General features: G+C 53.1%; 1 protein-coding gene across 1 annotated transcript; it reads right to left on the reverse strand.

Annotated features, from left to right (window-relative positions):
* Window positions 1-616: 616 nt before the first annotated feature.
* On the reverse strand, window positions 617-16,113 carry COG7 (component of oligomeric golgi complex 7). Its single transcript, XM_056503395.1, has 18 exons — window positions 15,810-16,113; window positions 15,122-15,270; window positions 14,537-14,653; window positions 14,293-14,461; window positions 13,262-13,344; window positions 12,418-12,540; window positions 11,167-11,365; window positions 8,761-8,888; window positions 8,260-8,414; window positions 6,969-7,085; window positions 6,432-6,497; window positions 4,924-5,110; window positions 3,672-3,812; window positions 3,201-3,284; window positions 2,768-2,882; window positions 1,208-1,351; window positions 892-1,057; window positions 617-788 (listed from the first exon to the last, which is right to left on the reverse strand). Exons 1-18 carry the CDS (start codon window positions 15,973-15,975, stop codon window positions 626-628), a joined length of 2,472 nt encoding a protein of 823 aa, XP_056359370.1. The 5' UTR covers window positions 15,976-16,113; the 3' UTR covers window positions 617-625.
* Between the last annotated feature and the right edge of the window lie 1,116 nt (window positions 16,114-17,229).

The following is a 17,229-nucleotide window of genomic DNA, read 5'->3' on the forward strand; positions in this document are numbered from 1 at the left end:
GCTGGCTCCTGCAGCTGTCTGACACCCCAGAAAAGGGGGAAGTGTCTCCAGAGCCTGGCCCCAGCCCTGCCCCAGCCCAGCTGGGCAAAGGGGATTCACTGCACTGCAGGGCAGCTGCTGCAGAGCCAGCTGCCATCCCAGCTCTGTGTTCCTCTGTTCCACCCACTGCCTCCCAGGACAGCACACAGGGCTGGACCAGCCTTCACAAAAATCTGTGCAACAAATGGGAGTAAATTCAAGAGAGCACCACTTTCCTTAAATTGCCTACAAACCCCATGTAGAACATTCAGCAGAACAGTGAGACTGCACCTGCAGAACAAGCTACAGAGCTGGTTTTGTTCTCAGGGCTGAGCCTGATCAAGCCCCAAGTGCCAGCTGAGGATGAAGAGACCCTGACCCTGCCTACAGGCAGCTCCCTCCGTGCTGCACCCACCCATCCCCTCAGGCACAGCAGGTGAAATCCTCTGGAAAAGCTGCCCCATAGCATGAACCCTTCAGCACCTGGCACAACATCTCCAGCACTCCTCAACCTCAGGGACAGGCAGAGTTTTGGGGAAATCAGGCTGTAGCACACACATCCTCATTTCTAAAGATGGAAAAACAAACAAGCTTTTCCTAGACAAAGTCATTTATTAAAAGTTAGTTGGAAATAAATCCCCAGAGATCTTTTCACTGTCCTGGCAGAAATGAAAACCAGTATGAGGTGAGTCCTTGAGCAGGGGGCAGGGAGGGCACAGCTGGCACTCCAGCTCCTCCTGGTCACAATGCCAGGGGCAGGGAGGGCACAGCTGGCACTCCAGGCCCCTCATGGCAGTGATGCCAGGGGCAGGGAGGGCACACTAGCCCTCCAGGCCCCTCATGGCAGTGATGGCAGGGGCAGGGAGGGCACACTAGCCCTCCAGGCCCCTCATGGCAGCAATGGCAGCTGCCATCCTGCGGGGCAGGCTCTTGGCAGCCTGCTGGAACTCCTCTGGCTTGGCCTTCAGCAGAGTCACAATGTTCTGCAGTGACCTTGAGGGCTGCAGGCCCAGGGCATCCATCACATTGATGAGATAATCTGCAAAAGAAGGAGAAATTCGTACGTAACTTGCGACAGACAGTGTGAAATGAGACAGGCAGAGCTGCCAGCACAGGCCCAGCACAGCCCCAGCCCTGCAGGGTGACAGCAGCCTGGCTGTGCCAGCAGCTGGCCCAGCACTCTGCTCACCAATGTCTGTGGCCAGCTGCTTGCTGGAGTGTGCTGTGAGCTGGGGGATCTGCAGGATGGCCTCACAGTACGTCTGCATGGTGGCCCTGGCAATGGAGCCCAGCCAGTAATCAGCCACATTGTCCAGCTCGGGCAGCTCCTCCCCTGCAGACAGACAGACAGACAGAGAGCCCTGTGAGCTCCTCCCCTGCACAGACAGACAGACAGACAGAGAGCCCTGTGAGCTCCTCCCCTGCACAGACAGACAGACAGACAGACAGACACACACACACAGACAGACACACAGACAGCCCCATTAGTCCATCCCCTGCACAGACAGACACACACAGAGACACACACACACAGACACACACACACACAGACACACACACACACAGACACACACACACACAGACACACAGACACACACAGACACACACAGACAGACACACACACACACAGACAGACACACACACAGACACACAGACAGACACACACACAGACACACACACACACACACACAGACAGACACACACACAGACACACAGACAGACACACACACAGACAGACACACAGACAGACACAGACACAGACACACACACAGACACACAGACACACACACAGACACACACACAGACACACACAGACACACACACACAGACAGACAGACACACACACACAGACACACACACACACAGACACACACACACAGACACACACACACAGACACACACACACAGACACACACACACAGACACAGACACACACACACAGACAGACACACAGACACACAGACACACACACAGACACACAGACACACACACAGACACACACACACACACACACAGACACACACACAGACACACACCAGCTCCAGCCCAGAACACCTGGGTCCCTCTCAGTAAGTCACTGCCCAGGGCTGCTGGGTGCCAGAGGGACAGGACAGTGCCTGGCACCTCCACAGGACCCTCTCCCAGGAGCAGTCTGCAAGCCACAGGTGACAAGGTTTCACAAGGGTTTGCTCCCAGCCCTAAAGGCAGTCTGTGCTCATTAGTGCTCTGAAAATCATCCAGCCATTACAACCTGTAAATGCCTGAGGGTGACATAACAGCAATGCAAAAGCCTGAAGTCAAGAGCATGTTTTTGGAAGGTTGCAGGCTCTGTAAATAGCAAGCTCTATGCTTTCTTCACTGTCTGTGAAATAACAGCACCACAAAGAGACCAGGGCCAGCCCACCAGGCACACTTCCTGCAGGGAAGGCACCAGGTGGCCACTGCTGGTACCTGCAGCAGGATTAGGGGCACAGCAGGTAACAGCCCCCTGCAGCACCAACAGCTCCTCAGACCCAAACCATCACTGTAATGAACACCAAACTCACAGACCAAGCCAAAGCTTCCAGTTTGAATGACACCAAAAAAAAGTTTTACTCATTATTTAGAGGCTCCTCCTGGGTTTTACCAAAGGATTGTTGGAAGGAACAGAAATAGGAAAGGGATGTCCAGTGGTTCTGACACTGTGACACATCCCACCTGTGAAACGGGAGCTTTCCCCAGACTCTCCAGGGCTCTGGTCTCACCCTACCTTGCTCTGGGGGGTATGGCAGCTTTCCAGCATGCAGTGCCAGCTCCAAAGCAGAATCCTCCTGAGTGACAAACGGCTCAAGGTGCAGAGGAAGAGACATAATGTATTGCCCAATCTGGAACAAAAGCACCAAAAGCTGAGTCACTGAACAAATCTGAGGTGAGTCCTCTCCTAGGAAAAGTCACCTGCAGTAAATACACCTGAAAGCAGAGAGCTGAGCCTGACAGCCACTCACTCACACCCAAACTGGCTCTCGTGCATCATTACACTTGGTACAAGAAACAGTTTTTCACAAGGTCAGAGAAGCAGTCACTGAAACACTCATGGTAAGAGAGACCTGTACAGAGAACTGCTACTCCAAGCAAATCTTTGCTCTCTGGAGGGTTCCCAGCCATTTGTTTTCTAGAGCAGAAAGACAGCAGAGTTCTCTTACATTGCTGATATATTCCAGAGGGGTCAGGCTGAAGTTTGGCAGGTCATCTGTCAGGGTCTCACCAATGCCACCAGAACTCCAGCCCTGTAAGGCAGAAGTGCAGGATGAACTCCTGATTCCCAGAGCATGAAGCCTGTCAGTATTTTAGAAAGGGGTGACCCAACACCATGAACTGGGGCTACCCAAGGGATTCTAGGAAGCAGAACACAGATGGTGAGAAAGGCCCCAAACACCCACCCTTTTTCTAGCCAGCTCCCTGTGGGAAACATGCCCACAGGGGTCAGAGAAAACACCTGATCCTTCAAACCCCTGTGCTGCAGAGGCTGTGGGCGAGGGAAGGGAACTCCCACTGCCTGCAGCCCTGGGAGAAACCTGGCACCACAACCATTCTGAGCAGGACACAGGGAAGCAAAGCTGGCCCAAGGGATGCCCAGCACAGCCTGGCTGCCCCAGCCCCCAGCCCGTGCCCACCTCCATCCTGGGCAGCTGCAGCAGCTGCTGCTTGATGCGCAGGAAGACGGAGTCGAAGGCCAGCTGCTGGCACAGCTGGTTCAGGCGGCCCAGCCCGGCTCGGGACGCTGCCAGCAGGGTGTGGCTGCTGCTGCCCCTCTCCTGCCACAGAAACACACACTGAAATGGCCACAGAGGGGCTGTGAACTGCCCACAGAGGTGTGGCTGCTGCTGCCCCTCTCCTGCCACAGAAACACACACTGAAATGGCCACAGAGGGGCTGTGAACTGCTCACAGAGGTGTGGCTGCTGCTGCCCCTCTCCTGCCACAGAAACACACACTGAGCTGCCCACAGAGGGGCTGTGAACTGCCAGCAGGGTGTGGCTGCTGCTGCCCCTCTCCTGGCACAGAAACACACTGAAACGGCCACAGAGGGGCTGTGAACTGCCAGCAGAGGTTTTGTGGGCCAGCCCTGTGCAGCAGAGCTTTGCTGTTTCCTTTGGAATGAATATTCCAAGCAGTTACTCAAGACAGAAGCTGCCACTGCTCCCTGAACTGCAGGACAAGGAATCAGCATCACATTCCAGCCTCCCCAGGCTCTGGCACATGCTGGGCACTGAGAAACTTGCAGAGATGATGGCAAAGCTGCCTCATGGGGCACAAGTGATGCCCTGGATGGAACTGGACAGTTCAGTCAAGGTTTGAAGTCAAACACATGACACTGAAGGCAGAACCACCAAAGTTGCAGGTAAAAGAATCAAAACATTTTGAGGAAATAAAACTCAGAAGCTTGAATTCACTACTCCATGTGACCACTGATGGCAAACATAACTTAGATCCACGAGAAGATAACTAAAATTATTCTGCCCTGTTCACAGATCCATGCATGAATGATCCTGCAGAATTCTGTTTCAGACTGGACAGGGCAGAGTGCCTGAGTGGCAGAGAAAGCCTCAGAAGGTGTGTGGGCTCCAGAATTTGAGATGGCTCCAACACAACCTTCCAATGCTTGCTGTGATAAAATCTCTCACCTGAGCTGATAAGGGCATGTTCACAAGACAGAGCCAGGATCTGGGGAGAGATGGAATGAGTCCAGACTTCCTGGGTTTGGACATTTCACCTCTCCATGTACCAGTGTCTCTGCAGAGCACAGCCCATGGAAAAGCTGCAGCCCAGCATGAAAAGTCATCAGACTGGAGGGGGAACCCAGGTGCCATCCACCCACCATGGGCCCAAGGGCACCCTGTAACAGAGGCAGGCTCCCCAGGGCTACCTTCAGAGTGTAAAGTGTTTCCATAAGGCTGGCATACTCAGATGGGTTCTCCTTCAAGAGATAGTTGTACTCCTGCCAGGGATTTTTTATGGAGCTCTTCCTTTCTGCAGAACTGGTGTCCTGAAAGCCAGAAAAACTGCAAGGGCTGTAGGAGTCCGAGAGATACTTCCCAGCAGCTGACAAAATTCTGAAAACAAGCACACAAAAGTCACCAGCAGAATCCTGTGGCCTTGGCAGTCCTGTCCTCATGCTGGCACAAGGACCAGCACAGCCCCTGAGTGACTTCAAGGGAGACAGACTCCAGCTGCAGCCCACACAGCCCATCCTCTCATCCACTGAGACACTCAGCAGCTGCAGAGGTGCTGAGAGACTGAGGGGTTTGAGATGTGGGATCACTGAGAGACTGAGGGGTTTGAGATGTGGGAGCACTGAGGGGTTTGAGATGTGGGATCACTGGGCACTGAGGGGTTTGAGATGTGGGAACATGAGGGGTTTGAGATGTGGGAGCACTGAGGGGTTTGAGATGTGGGAGCACTGAGGGGTTTGAGATGTGGGAGCACTGAGGGGTTTGAGATGTGGGAGCACTGGGCACTGAGGGGTTTGAGATGTGGGAACATGAGGGGTTTGAGATGTGGGAGCACTGAGGGGTTTGAGATGTGGGAGCACTGAGGGGTTTGAGATGTGGGAGCACTGGGCACTGAGGGGTTTGAGATGTGGGAACATGAGGGGTTTGAGATGTGGGATCACTGAGCACTGAGGGGTTTGAGATGTGGGAGCACTGAGAGCACTGAGGGGTTTGAGATGTGGGAGCACTGAGAGCACTGAGGGGTTTGAGCTCTGGGAGCACTGAGGGGTTTGAGCTCTGGGAGCACTGAGGGGTTTGAGATGTGGGAGCACTGAGGGGTTTGAGATGTGGGAGCACTGAGGGGTTTGAGATGTGGGAGCACTGAGAGCACTGAGGGGTTTGAGATGTGGGAACATGAGGGGTTTGAGATGTGGGAACATGAGGGGTTTGAGATGTGGGATCACTGAGGGGTTTGAGCTCTGGGAACTCGAGGGCAGTGGGGCCCCACTGAGCTCTGCAGGCTGGGCTCTCTGCAGTCACTCTGAGCACCTCCAGGAAGCCCAGGCTGAGCAGGCACTGCTTACAGGCACTGCCAGACCCACGTGCTGCCTGTGCCCACGCTCAGGCTGCAGCAGCCCAGCAGGTCAGGCACACCCACACTGCTCCCAGCACCTGATTCATGTCACAAGGGTGAGCATCTTGCCAATTTGATGGAGTGGAAAATTCCCTCCTGACCCCCACCTGGCAGCCAGCTACCCAAGGAGGAGATTCTTGGGACTGTCTCAGGAACACTGGGCACAACAGCCCATGCCCCATCTCTGGCATGGGGAATCCCTGGTGGCTTTCCCTCCATGGCCCATGCAAACTAAGCACTTTGAGGTTTGTTTTCTTTCAGCTTGGCTCCTACACTGGCAGCCCATGAATGAAGGTCACCAGGGCTCACCTGTTGGCCAGCTGCTGCTCAAAGTCTCCACACTGACGGAGGAGTTCCCCACAAATGGAAATTATCCTGGGAAAGAACAAGGCAAAAACACAGTAAGATATGAGGCAGATAATGCCAGACCCCCCTCAGAGAACCCATCTCAGACCCATGTTAATAATTATGAAATGCCATAACCAACCACAGCCCACACATCTGTTAACTCTGCACCATTTGATAACTCTGATTTTTTTTTTGCCCATGGCCTCATCCACATTCTATTTCTTGCCATTGTGGGGAAGGCCAGCTCAGTGTCAATGGGAAAAATTCTAAGAGCTGCTAATATCACAAGGGATCTGAGAGGCAGCCTTGCAGGCAGGGTGGGGAGCCCCACAGCCCTCCCTGTGCCAGGAGCAACCTGAAACCCACGACTGAGACTGGTGCTGCCAGCAGCACAGCCAGCTCAGCCCTGTGCTCTCTCTGAGAACTTGTGTAAACTGACCCCAAGCAGTTCCCTGATACAAACATCAGCTCTGAGCCAGACAAAACCCAGCCCTTTACCTGACAGAGTTCTGGAATGCAGTCCAGTCCTCCTGGAACGGGGAATCTGCCAGCACATCATCCAGGTTACACTTCTTTCGTATGGACTGCAGGGTGCTGGTGAAGTCAGATGTGTACCTGCAGGGGGAAAAGGGGCAGAGAGAGGCACCAGATAAGAGAGCAGCACAGACATGGCCTGTGAATTGCTCCATCAGACCTCTGCAAGGGCACAACAAGAACCAGAAATACTAAAAGGAGAACAGGAGGCACTGTGGCTCCACTCCAAACAGCTGGATGAGCAGAACTCATCAGCCCCAGCACCCAAGCCCAGACCAGAAGACAAGGAGTGTGGAAGATGCTGTGTGGCTGCCTCAGTTTGCTGCCTGTGGATCCCCAGGAGCTCTCCCTGCCCATGGGAAGGAAGGAATAAGACATTTTAGTTACCACTACATTGACCATCTCCTAGGAAAGACCAGGAAAAGTTTATATGGCTCCTGCTGCTACAACATCACTTGGCCCTTACTCCAGGAACATGGTGACAACAATCTCATGAATTTGTTTTCTCAGTTACTCCCCAGATGAGAACATGGATAAAAAGAACATTCTGTTTTCTACCCACACCCGTTTTCTTTTTAATAATGCCCATAAGCTGGAGGCAGGTACATTGCTCTGTAATTGCCTATAAAGAAGGTGAGATCAGACTTGTGCTTTCCTCTTTCCCCTTCCCACAGGGCAGCAATATCTGATTCATGCCTTGTGAGCAGCTCTTTCAGATTGTGAAGGAATAAGGAGGAGATCAGTATAGGAATAGGAAAGTGATACTTTTAAAACAAGAACTAAGAGTGAACCTCGCTCCATGGAGTCTCTCACATTTACAGGCAGATCCTGAATGAGGTCACTTGTCCCAGTGACTGTGTATCCACAGAACCAGTAAGGTTGGAGAAGACCTCCAAGATGATCAGGTTCAACCCCCAGACTTATTTCCCCACTGACATCTACTTTCATCAGCCTAATTTACCTTATTTTGTTTTGGGAAACATCTTCTCCTTCAAAAGTATTTATTAAAAATGAGAACTCTTCCCAACCAGAACAGAAAACAGCTGGCAAACCTTTGATTTAGCCCTAAAATCTTTGCCTTTTCCTCTAGCAAGCAGCCTGGGCTGGAATGAAGCAGCAAGAGGGATACTGATGGCTCATGGCAGCCAGAGACACTTTCTGCTCTCAGCCATTTCCCACAAACTGCAAAGTCCCTGGCCACAAACTGCACACTCCCAGCTCAGGATAAATGCAGCAGCAGCCCAAGACAGCTTACTTTGAGAAGAGGGCCCTGAGGGCCTTCAGCAGCCCACACACCCCCAGGCCATCCGTGAGCCTCAGGCAGCTGTCGATGGCTGAGGCCGCCAGCATGAAGAGCTTGTTCACGGAGTGGTTCAGCTCCTGGACACAGTCCATCACCTCCCAGTGCTCCTAAACAACAACAGCACAACAGGGCTGAGCCTGGCAATAGAGAAAACACACCTTGTGCAACACAGCCTCCTCTGGCAGGCCCCATCCCTGGCAGACTCCTAGGGCAGAACCACCCTGGTGCTTCCACCCTCCTGCCCACGGGCTGTGCCAACAGCCAGGCTGCCAAACCCTGTCCCCAGCTCCTCCAGGAAAAACAGCTCTGCCAGCAGCACAACCTTCTACAAATAAAAGCAAATATAACCAAAAGGGAGAGGGGCAAAGAGAGCAGAGGCTCTGACAAAGCCCCCTGTGTTTGGTGGATGCTTCAGCCCCTCCCTGCACAGCTCAGCCAGCACTGGTACATTACCAAGGGCACTGCACTGATCTGGATGAGCAGATTCTCTTCTTCCAGCTCTCCATACTGGAGTTGATAGGGCTTGTATGGAGCATACACCACTTCCACCAGCTCCATCACCTTCACCAGGTTCTGCTCCTCTACAAAAAAATCAGATGCTTAGTTTACAAAGACATGAATATGCTACTAAAAGCCTCATTTCAAGCTAGATGCAGTTCTTCCACTAGAGCATGCTGCCTGCACAGGCTTGGAATGCTGCCCAACAGCTCCAATCTCAACTACACAGATTGGGTTTTCTATTTTTTTAGAAACAAGATTATTATCTCTACCTGCTTCCTAAAACCAAGATGTTCTACCTCAACAAGTGCCTCAGGAAAATTAACACTCACTGACCCAAAACAGCCTGGGTGACAAAAACCTATCAAACATTCCAACCTACAGCAGAAGAATTGAAACACATTACTCCCACAGCATCAAACAGGGGCAATCCTCATTTATCAGAGAGCCCACTTCACACTTAAAATAATTGACACCAATTCAATTCACTCAGCACTGCAGTGCCAGTGTTCATCAAGCAGAGCTGAATGTGAAGCACAAACCCAGCTCAGAGCCATGCCTGAGCAGGAGCTGCCAACCCAAACACAAAGCAGGGCTGAATGATCATTGCTCACACCACAACTGGGCACCAGCTGCTCTCACAGAGCTCTGCCAAACTCAAACCTGCAGCAAACCAAAATCACTTTGAGCCCTGGGTATCAGAGAAGACACTCACATCCTGAGGACAGGAAAGCAATGGAGCAGTCTGCCCAAAGCCATTTCTGAGTACCCCAAGCACCAGGGTCTGACCTCACAGCAGATCCTGCTTGGAGCAGGAGGCTGGACCAGATCATCTCCCAAGGTCCCTTCCAGATGGAATTATGCTGTGAATCACAGCTGAGCCCTCCCCTCACACATGCAGGAACTGGTTTGACTCTCCTCAGCTGAGTCACCTGGCACTTCCATTCTTAAGACGTTTCTTTTCTCAAACATCTTACCCCACACTAAAAGAGATGGAAATAAAGGCTTTGGGGTTTTTTATAAACATACTCAGGTAACAGTTCAACAGTGGTCTTCCTATTCCATCATCTAGAATCGGGCATTATTTTTCCAAGTCCTTTTTAACTATTTCTGTAATGAGCCATAAATTAAGCTGGAAAACGACTGACGTGTATGCAACCAGAAAGACAACACACAGTCACACTCCTGACATTGCCCAGCAATCATAATTTACAGGATCAAGAAAGAATCTGGGTTTAAACAGCTCAAGACAATGTTATGAGGAACCAAACACAGGAAGCACAGCATCAGGAATGCTCCATGAGCTTTAATTTTGGATTTTCCCATAACCAGCCTTTGAAGCAGCCCCACCAATTCATAAGGGTCTATAAATAGCCAACAGCTCCAGTCTGGTGTAAACCTGTGCAAACACAGCACCTCACTGTGGGATTTACTCAGCAATCATGACCAAAATGACAAATGTCCCAGGGAGGAGAAAGCACTGGGCAGATCTGGAAACACTGGGCATTGTCACTTGATAAAACCCTAAACCAGCAGCAACAGAAAAACTACAAAATCAAATACAAGCATCCAATGGATGCAGCCTTCAAGCAGGTTCTCTCTTGTTTGGCGAGGTGTGACAGTTCCAGGAAACTCCTCAACTTTTCTGCTTTGTGATCTCTCACAATGGGTCTCACTGCCTCCCTGGAGACATTTCCTCGTCTGGAGACAGAAGAAACAGTAAAGCTCATAAAAGGAGAAGTGCTAAATGCTATTTACCCTGCAGAGCCAGCTCAGGACAGGGCTGCTGCAGGAAACTCAGTGCTGTGTCAACAGCTGGGCTGTGAGATACACACACAAACACAAAGGCTGTGGAGCTGGGCACTGCTCAGAATCACAGAATCACAGAATACTGAGGCTGGAAGAGACCTCCAAGATCATCGAGTCCAACCTATGTCCCAACACCTCAACTCAGAGTATAGACTATAACATGGCACTAAGTGCATGTCCAGCCTTTTCTTGAACACTTCCAGAGATGATGATTCCACCACCTCTCTGGGAAGAGCATTCCAGTACTTTATTATTCTTTCAGTGAAAAATTTCTTCCTAACATCCAACCTGCACCTTCCCTGACGTAGCTTGAGACTGTGTCCTCTGTTCTGTCAGTTGCTGCCTGATGGGAGAGACTGACCCCACCTGTCTACAGCCTCCCTTCAGGAAATTGTAGAGAGCAATAAGGTCACCTCTAAGCCTCCTCTTTTCCAGGCTAAACAGCCCCAGCTCCTTCAAACATTCCTCCTAAGGCAACCCCTCCCTCCAGCTAGAACCAAAGCAAGTGCCACAATGGCTGCACAGAGTGCCAGCAGGCAGTGCCAGCCTTACTCAGGCTGGGCAGCATGGCCACCTCCAGCCCCCTGGCGAAGTGCACCGAGGTGCTGTGCAGCTCCAGCAGCTGGGCCAGCCTGCTCTCCTGGCCTGTCCTCTCCATGGCAGAGCTGAGGCACACGGGGATGGAGGGCACCAGGGCTCCCAGGGTTTGGATCAGCAGCACAGTCACCACTTCGTGGGGGTTCTTGAACACCTGTGGCAGCAGAACAGCCACATGAGCTGAGAGAACACACAGAGCAGAGAGCAGCCTCCACACCCAGCACACCTCCCAGGGGTGCAAAACCCACTACCTCAGCACACAGCAGAGCCTGGCTGCAAGGCCTGGGCAGGTCTAGTGCTTATTTACTGCTGTGCTTTGGGTACAGGCACTACAGGGATTCCAAGAACACCTGGCAAAATAGGGCATTTGAAACAGAGCACTCAGTTTACACACGTGTGTTGGGAAACAACATGAATCAGTAAAATATGAAGAAAGGACTATATCACAAACCAAATTACTGCTCAGATAGGCAGAAGTCAGTAGTGGAAAGGCTAGAAAGTCTGCAATCAGCTGAGAATCAGCCACTCCACTTGCATAAAACTTTTTACAGCCTTCATTGTGACTTTTTCTGCTCATTTGCTTTGAAAGCTGGGATTATCATCAAAAAGGTCCAAGAGTTTTTCAGAAAGCAGAAGCAACACAGGAGACTGAGTGACACGAGCTGTGCCATTTCTCACAGTCCCCAGTTCAAAGAATATCTGCTAAAATGGAACCTGACATCTGACCTGTAAGTCACATCGAATCATTAGGCAGAAAAAACACATTTCAAGGAAACACTGAGCTCCTCTGCAGCACAGGCCTTGCACTGACACTGGCTTTGTGACATGCAGATAAGAATCTCTTACCCTTCATGGATGAAAAACTCTTCAACAATATGAACTTATTTCTTCATTTCACCAAAGGACAAAAACCTTTTTTGATCCTACACTATTCTTGGCAGGGAAAAGAAGCACACAGACTCCAAGGGGTGACAGCAGAAGCCCTCAGATATCTCACAGAGAGCATCAGTCCAGCATGACCCTGAGGGCTTCCTCCAGGCCAAGTGATAAAGCAATTCAGGCATTTCAGATGTCTTGCAAGAGTTACACCACCAACAAATTAGTTTTAACTTAAGCTAGAGATGAAAGTGATAGGGCAGCTTTGCTGCCAATAACACAGCAACCTTGCTGCTGGTGGGGCAGCAGAGCAGGGGGCAGTGACTGCACCTGTGCTGCCCACTGCAGCTGGCAGTGCCACGTCCCCAGCAGGGTGTCGTACAGCTCGCTCAGCTGCCGCTGCAGGCTCAGCTCACTCTGGCAAAGCTCCTGCCACACGGCCACCAGCTGCACCTGTGGGCAACACACACGTCTCAGAAGGAAACTGGCAGCCCACACTTTGCTTTTGCTGTGCCAAAGGCAGCACTCCCCAGGCACAGCACTTCTGCCAAAGCGTGAGGCTCAGCCTTGCTCCCCTCCCCAGTTTCAGCATAACACATAATTCAGCACCACAGAGGAAAAGGCTTCCAGCATGCAGCTTGAGGCTTCTTAGTGATTCAAAGATTTAATTAACATTGGTATTTTACTCATAAAATGAGATTGCAACTGATACCCCCACATAATAGTTGAAATACTTGGCAAGCCCCAGCCTTGAACTTAATCCTCAAAAGTCACAGTCATGTGAGAAATTTGAAGCTCAGGTTATGGCTACAGAACTGTCTGGAATTCCAACTTTTAATCTTACCTGAAAAGAGTTTACAGAAGTCAGCAGCTGGCAAGTTGCAGTAATAAAGTTACTGCTGACATAGCCACATGCACAGAAAGCAAAGCAAAGCATGAGGCACAGAGAAAGCAAGCAGGACACACAGATCCTGTGTCTGCTGCAGGCAGGGAATGGAGAATTACTGCTGCTGCACGGGGAGTAACCAAAGTAACCAGCCAGAGAAGGGGAAGAAGGAAACACAGAGAGGAGAACAGCCCAGCTGAGATCCGTGGGGCAGCAGCTCCCTCTGCAGCCAGAGCCCAGCAAGAACTGCCACTCTCATCCCTCGGTGTGAAACGTTCAGACTCTTACCTTGTGACACTTGTAGTAATACGCGAGAAGCTGCGGCATCCGATCAATTTCGGTGAAGACTTTAACAAACATTTTTGCCTGATCTAAACAAAACAAAGTAACAGGATCAGCCTCACAGCTGAGGGTGAGGCATCAGTCTGAGCAAGAAATCCTAAGGGAGCAGGCAAAATGGACTATACAGAAAGAGACAACTTCACCTCTTGTTTGCTTCTCTTCTCAAGCAGGAGAACTGCCTGAAACCACCCTCAAACAACATCAGGCAGCAAACACAAGCAATTAATTTAACTTTCTAACCAGCACATAGTATTAACACACCCAGTATTAAAGCCAGATAAACCCAGAGCATTTCCTAGAAGGAAATAATTAATTTCTAGAAACAATCCAGCACTTACAAACCTAAAGGAAACCTGACAAAGGCCTCAGCCTTGTTTTCACCTGTCCTCAAAATGATCCCTGTGCCTCAGACTGACTCATGGCACAGAGCTTAGAAACACACTTCAAAAGTGTGGTTTGTACCCCACAGCCCCCTCCAGGACCTCAAGGTGCACAAAGATGAGTGTTAACAACCAGAACAACTACTTTTCAGAAGTGCTGACAGCAGCACAGGGAAGGAACAGCACAAAGAACTGTCCAAAAAGATCAATTTTCTAAGGAGAATTTATAAAACTGCTTTTACATAGTAGTAAGAAGTCAGAACTTTTCCAAACAAATTTCCTTCCTGATTACACCAACAACACCATGGTAACAGAAAACCCTTCAGGGCCCTTCTGCTTATCTGAGCAGCACCTCCATCTCACACATCCACGTGGCCCACAGAATCCTGCAATGCTCTTGTTCCCTGCAGTGGCCACAGCTGCCCCAAGCTGTAGGAAAACCCAAGGAGCACTGGCCAGCAGGCAGCTGCAGAGCCCAGAACATTCCAGGAGAGGCTCAGGACCCAGTGCCAGGAGCCTCCAGGACACCAACTCTCCAGCCAAACTCTGTTTTAAAGACAATAAACTCTGTGCTGGCAGACCCCAGGAGCTACTGACCTACAGACTGGGAGTTAAAAGCAGCAACAATCTGGGGGCTGGCCATGGCCTCCAGGCGGTTCTTCAGGGCCTCCAGGTGCACACACTTCTCTGAGTAATCCGGCGTGTCCACCAGCATGGCCAGGCTGCTCTGCATGCTCGTCAGCTTGGCTGAGATCAGGGACACGTCCTGCCACAGGGAAAGGCACCTGTCACCCAGGGCAGCCTCAGCACCAGCACAGACACCAAGTGATTCAGGATTTACCTGTGTTTTAAGAGTCTCCTCAATATCTGCACTCAGTGTGCTCCATTTGTCTGCTTCCTGAAGGGACTCGGCCGCCAGCTGCATCCTGGACTTCACCTGGTCAATCTCCACCAGCACCTGAAGGAAGAAACACAACATCATGTTCCCCAAGAAACAAAAAATGACTGCCACAGACACCTGGGAGTTACTTTCTGCCTGACTTTTAAAAACAAAAAGGGGTGAAAAGATGATGTTACTATGAGAGAATGGAATTATCTGAAGGAGCTGGAGATGTAAAATCATCTTTCAAAGTTAAATTACAGAAGGTTAGTTTGAATTCTGGCTTTGTTCTTTTAGTATCCACTTTGCCTGAAAACGCTGTGCACCCCAGGGAGAAATCAGTGTCCCCAGGCAGGGACCAGCAGCTCTGAATCAACACCTGAGCAGCTGTTCCTCAGGACATGCAGGCCTGTGTCACACCCACCTCTCCACCATTAATGTCAAACAAAGTGGTTTTGTCCATCTTAGATTCATAAGATTATTCCATGTGAACAACTCTGCAACTTTCAGAATTTTACAAGTTGCACACAAACACTAAGATCTGACCTGCATGGACTGAGCTGTGTCTTCTTCAAACTTCTTTATGTCTTCTTTAACAAGGATCATCTGCTCCTTCAGGAATGTTGCCTCCTGTTTCAGGACTTCCACCTCCCGGAGGACTCGGGGCATGTTCTGCAGAGCCTGGTGGCTGGTTTCTGCAGACACAGCACAGTGAGGAGGGCTGAGAGCCCTGCAGGAACGGCTGGTTCTTCAATCATCTTACCTAATCTTAGTACTTGAAAAAACCCAACGCAAAAACATCAAACAACAAATCTTCTGCTGTATCTTTAAACTTTAAGTATGTATTTTATCACGGGATCATTTAGTTTTAATGGGATCATCATGTCCAGCTGTTCCCAGCAGTGCAGTCGTGTTCCCCCAGCACTGCCAAGGCCACGCTGAGCCCTGTCCCCAAGTGCCACATCCACGGGGCTTTTTAATCCTTCCAGGGTCCCAAACACTGCCTGGGCAGCCTGTGCCAGGGCTGGGCAACCCTCGTGGAAAACAAATCCACCCTGTTATCCCTCCGAGCCCAGCGCTGGCAGGAGCTGCTGCTCCCACGTTTATCATTTATCGCAGGTGTGTTGGTGAATGACTGAGACCCGAGAGCGGGGCGAGGATCCCCGCGCCCGGGGCAAGGCCGGGGTGGCCCGGGTGGCAGTGGGGACACGGGCCGGGCCGGGCACAGCCGCACCTTCCACGGCGTTGTTCACCTCCTGGATGAAGAGCTGCAGCTTCATCACCAGCGTGGCGGCGTGCGCGTCCACCTTGCCCGGGGCCTCCTGCTGCACGGCGCGGAACGCCGCGTTCACCCAGCCCTTCACCTCGAACTCGTCCGACAGGAACCGCGAGAAGTCCATGGCGGCGGGGGACGGCGGGGGACGGCGGGGGACAGCGGGGGAGCGGCGGGGGACAGCGGGGGGACAGCCCGGGCGGCTGCGGCCCGGCCCCGCCGCGCACCCGGAAGCGCTCGGCGGTGTCTGGGGCGGTACCGGAACAGACTCGGGGCGGTACCGGGGCGGTGTCTGGGGCGGTACCGGAACAGACTCGGGGCGGTACCGGGGCGGTGTCTGAGGCGGTACCGGAACAGACTCGGGGCGGTACCGGGGCGGTGTCTGAGGCGGTACTGGAACAGTGTCGGGGCGGTACCGGAACAGTGTCGGGGCGGTACCGGAACAGTGTCGGGGCGGTACCGGGGCGGTGTCTGAGGCGGTACCGGAACAGTGTCGGGGCGGTACCGGGGCGGTGTCTGGGGCGGTACCGGAACAGACTCGGGGCGGTACCGGGGCGGTGTCTGGGGCGGTACCGGAACAGACTCGGGGCGGTACCGGGGCGGTGTCTGGGGCGGTACCGGAACAGTGTCGGGGCGGTACCGGGGCGGTGTCTGGGGCGGTACCGGAACAGACTCGGGGCGGTACCGGGGCGGTGTCTGGGGCGGTACCGGAACAGACTCGGGGCGGTACCGGGGCGGTGTCTGAGGCGGTACTGGAACAGTGTCGGGGCGGTACCGGAACAGTGTCGGGGCGGTGCCGGGGCGGTGTCGGGGGCGGTACTGGAACAGTGTCGGGGCGGTACCGGGGCGGTGTGCGGGCAGTGCCCGGGGCGGTGTGCGGGCGGTGTGCGGGCAGTGCCGGGCGGTGTGCGGGCGGTGTGCGGGCAGCGCCCGGGGCGGTGTGCGGGCGGTGTGCGGGCGGTACCGGGGCGGTGTGCGGGCGGTACCGGGGCGGTGTGCGGGCAGTGCCCGGGGCGGTGTGCGGGCAGTGCCGGGGCGGTGTGCGGGCAGTGCCGGGCGGTGTGCGGGCGGTACCGGGGCGGTGTGCGGGCAGTGCCGGGCGGTGTGCGGGCGGTACCGGGGCGGTGTGCGGGCGGTGTGCGGGCAGCGCCCGGGGCGGTGTGCGGGCAGTGCCGGGCGGTGTGCGGGCGGTACCGGGGCGGTGTGCGGGCGGTGTGCGGGCAGCGCCCGGGGCGGTGTGCGGGCGGTGTGCGGGCAGTGCCGGGCGGTGTGCGGGCGGTGTGCGGGCGGTGCCGAGGGCGGTGTGCGGGCGGTGTGCGGGCAGTGCCGGGGCGGTGCGGACAGTCTCCGGGCAGTGTCCAGCCAGATCCGATTCCGGATT

Source organism: Oenanthe melanoleuca, chromosome 14 (genome assembly GCF_029582105.1).
Source record: "Oenanthe melanoleuca isolate GR-GAL-2019-014 chromosome 14, OMel1.0, whole genome shotgun sequence".
Taxonomy (NCBI): Eukaryota; Metazoa; Chordata; class Aves; order Passeriformes; family Muscicapidae; genus Oenanthe; species Oenanthe melanoleuca.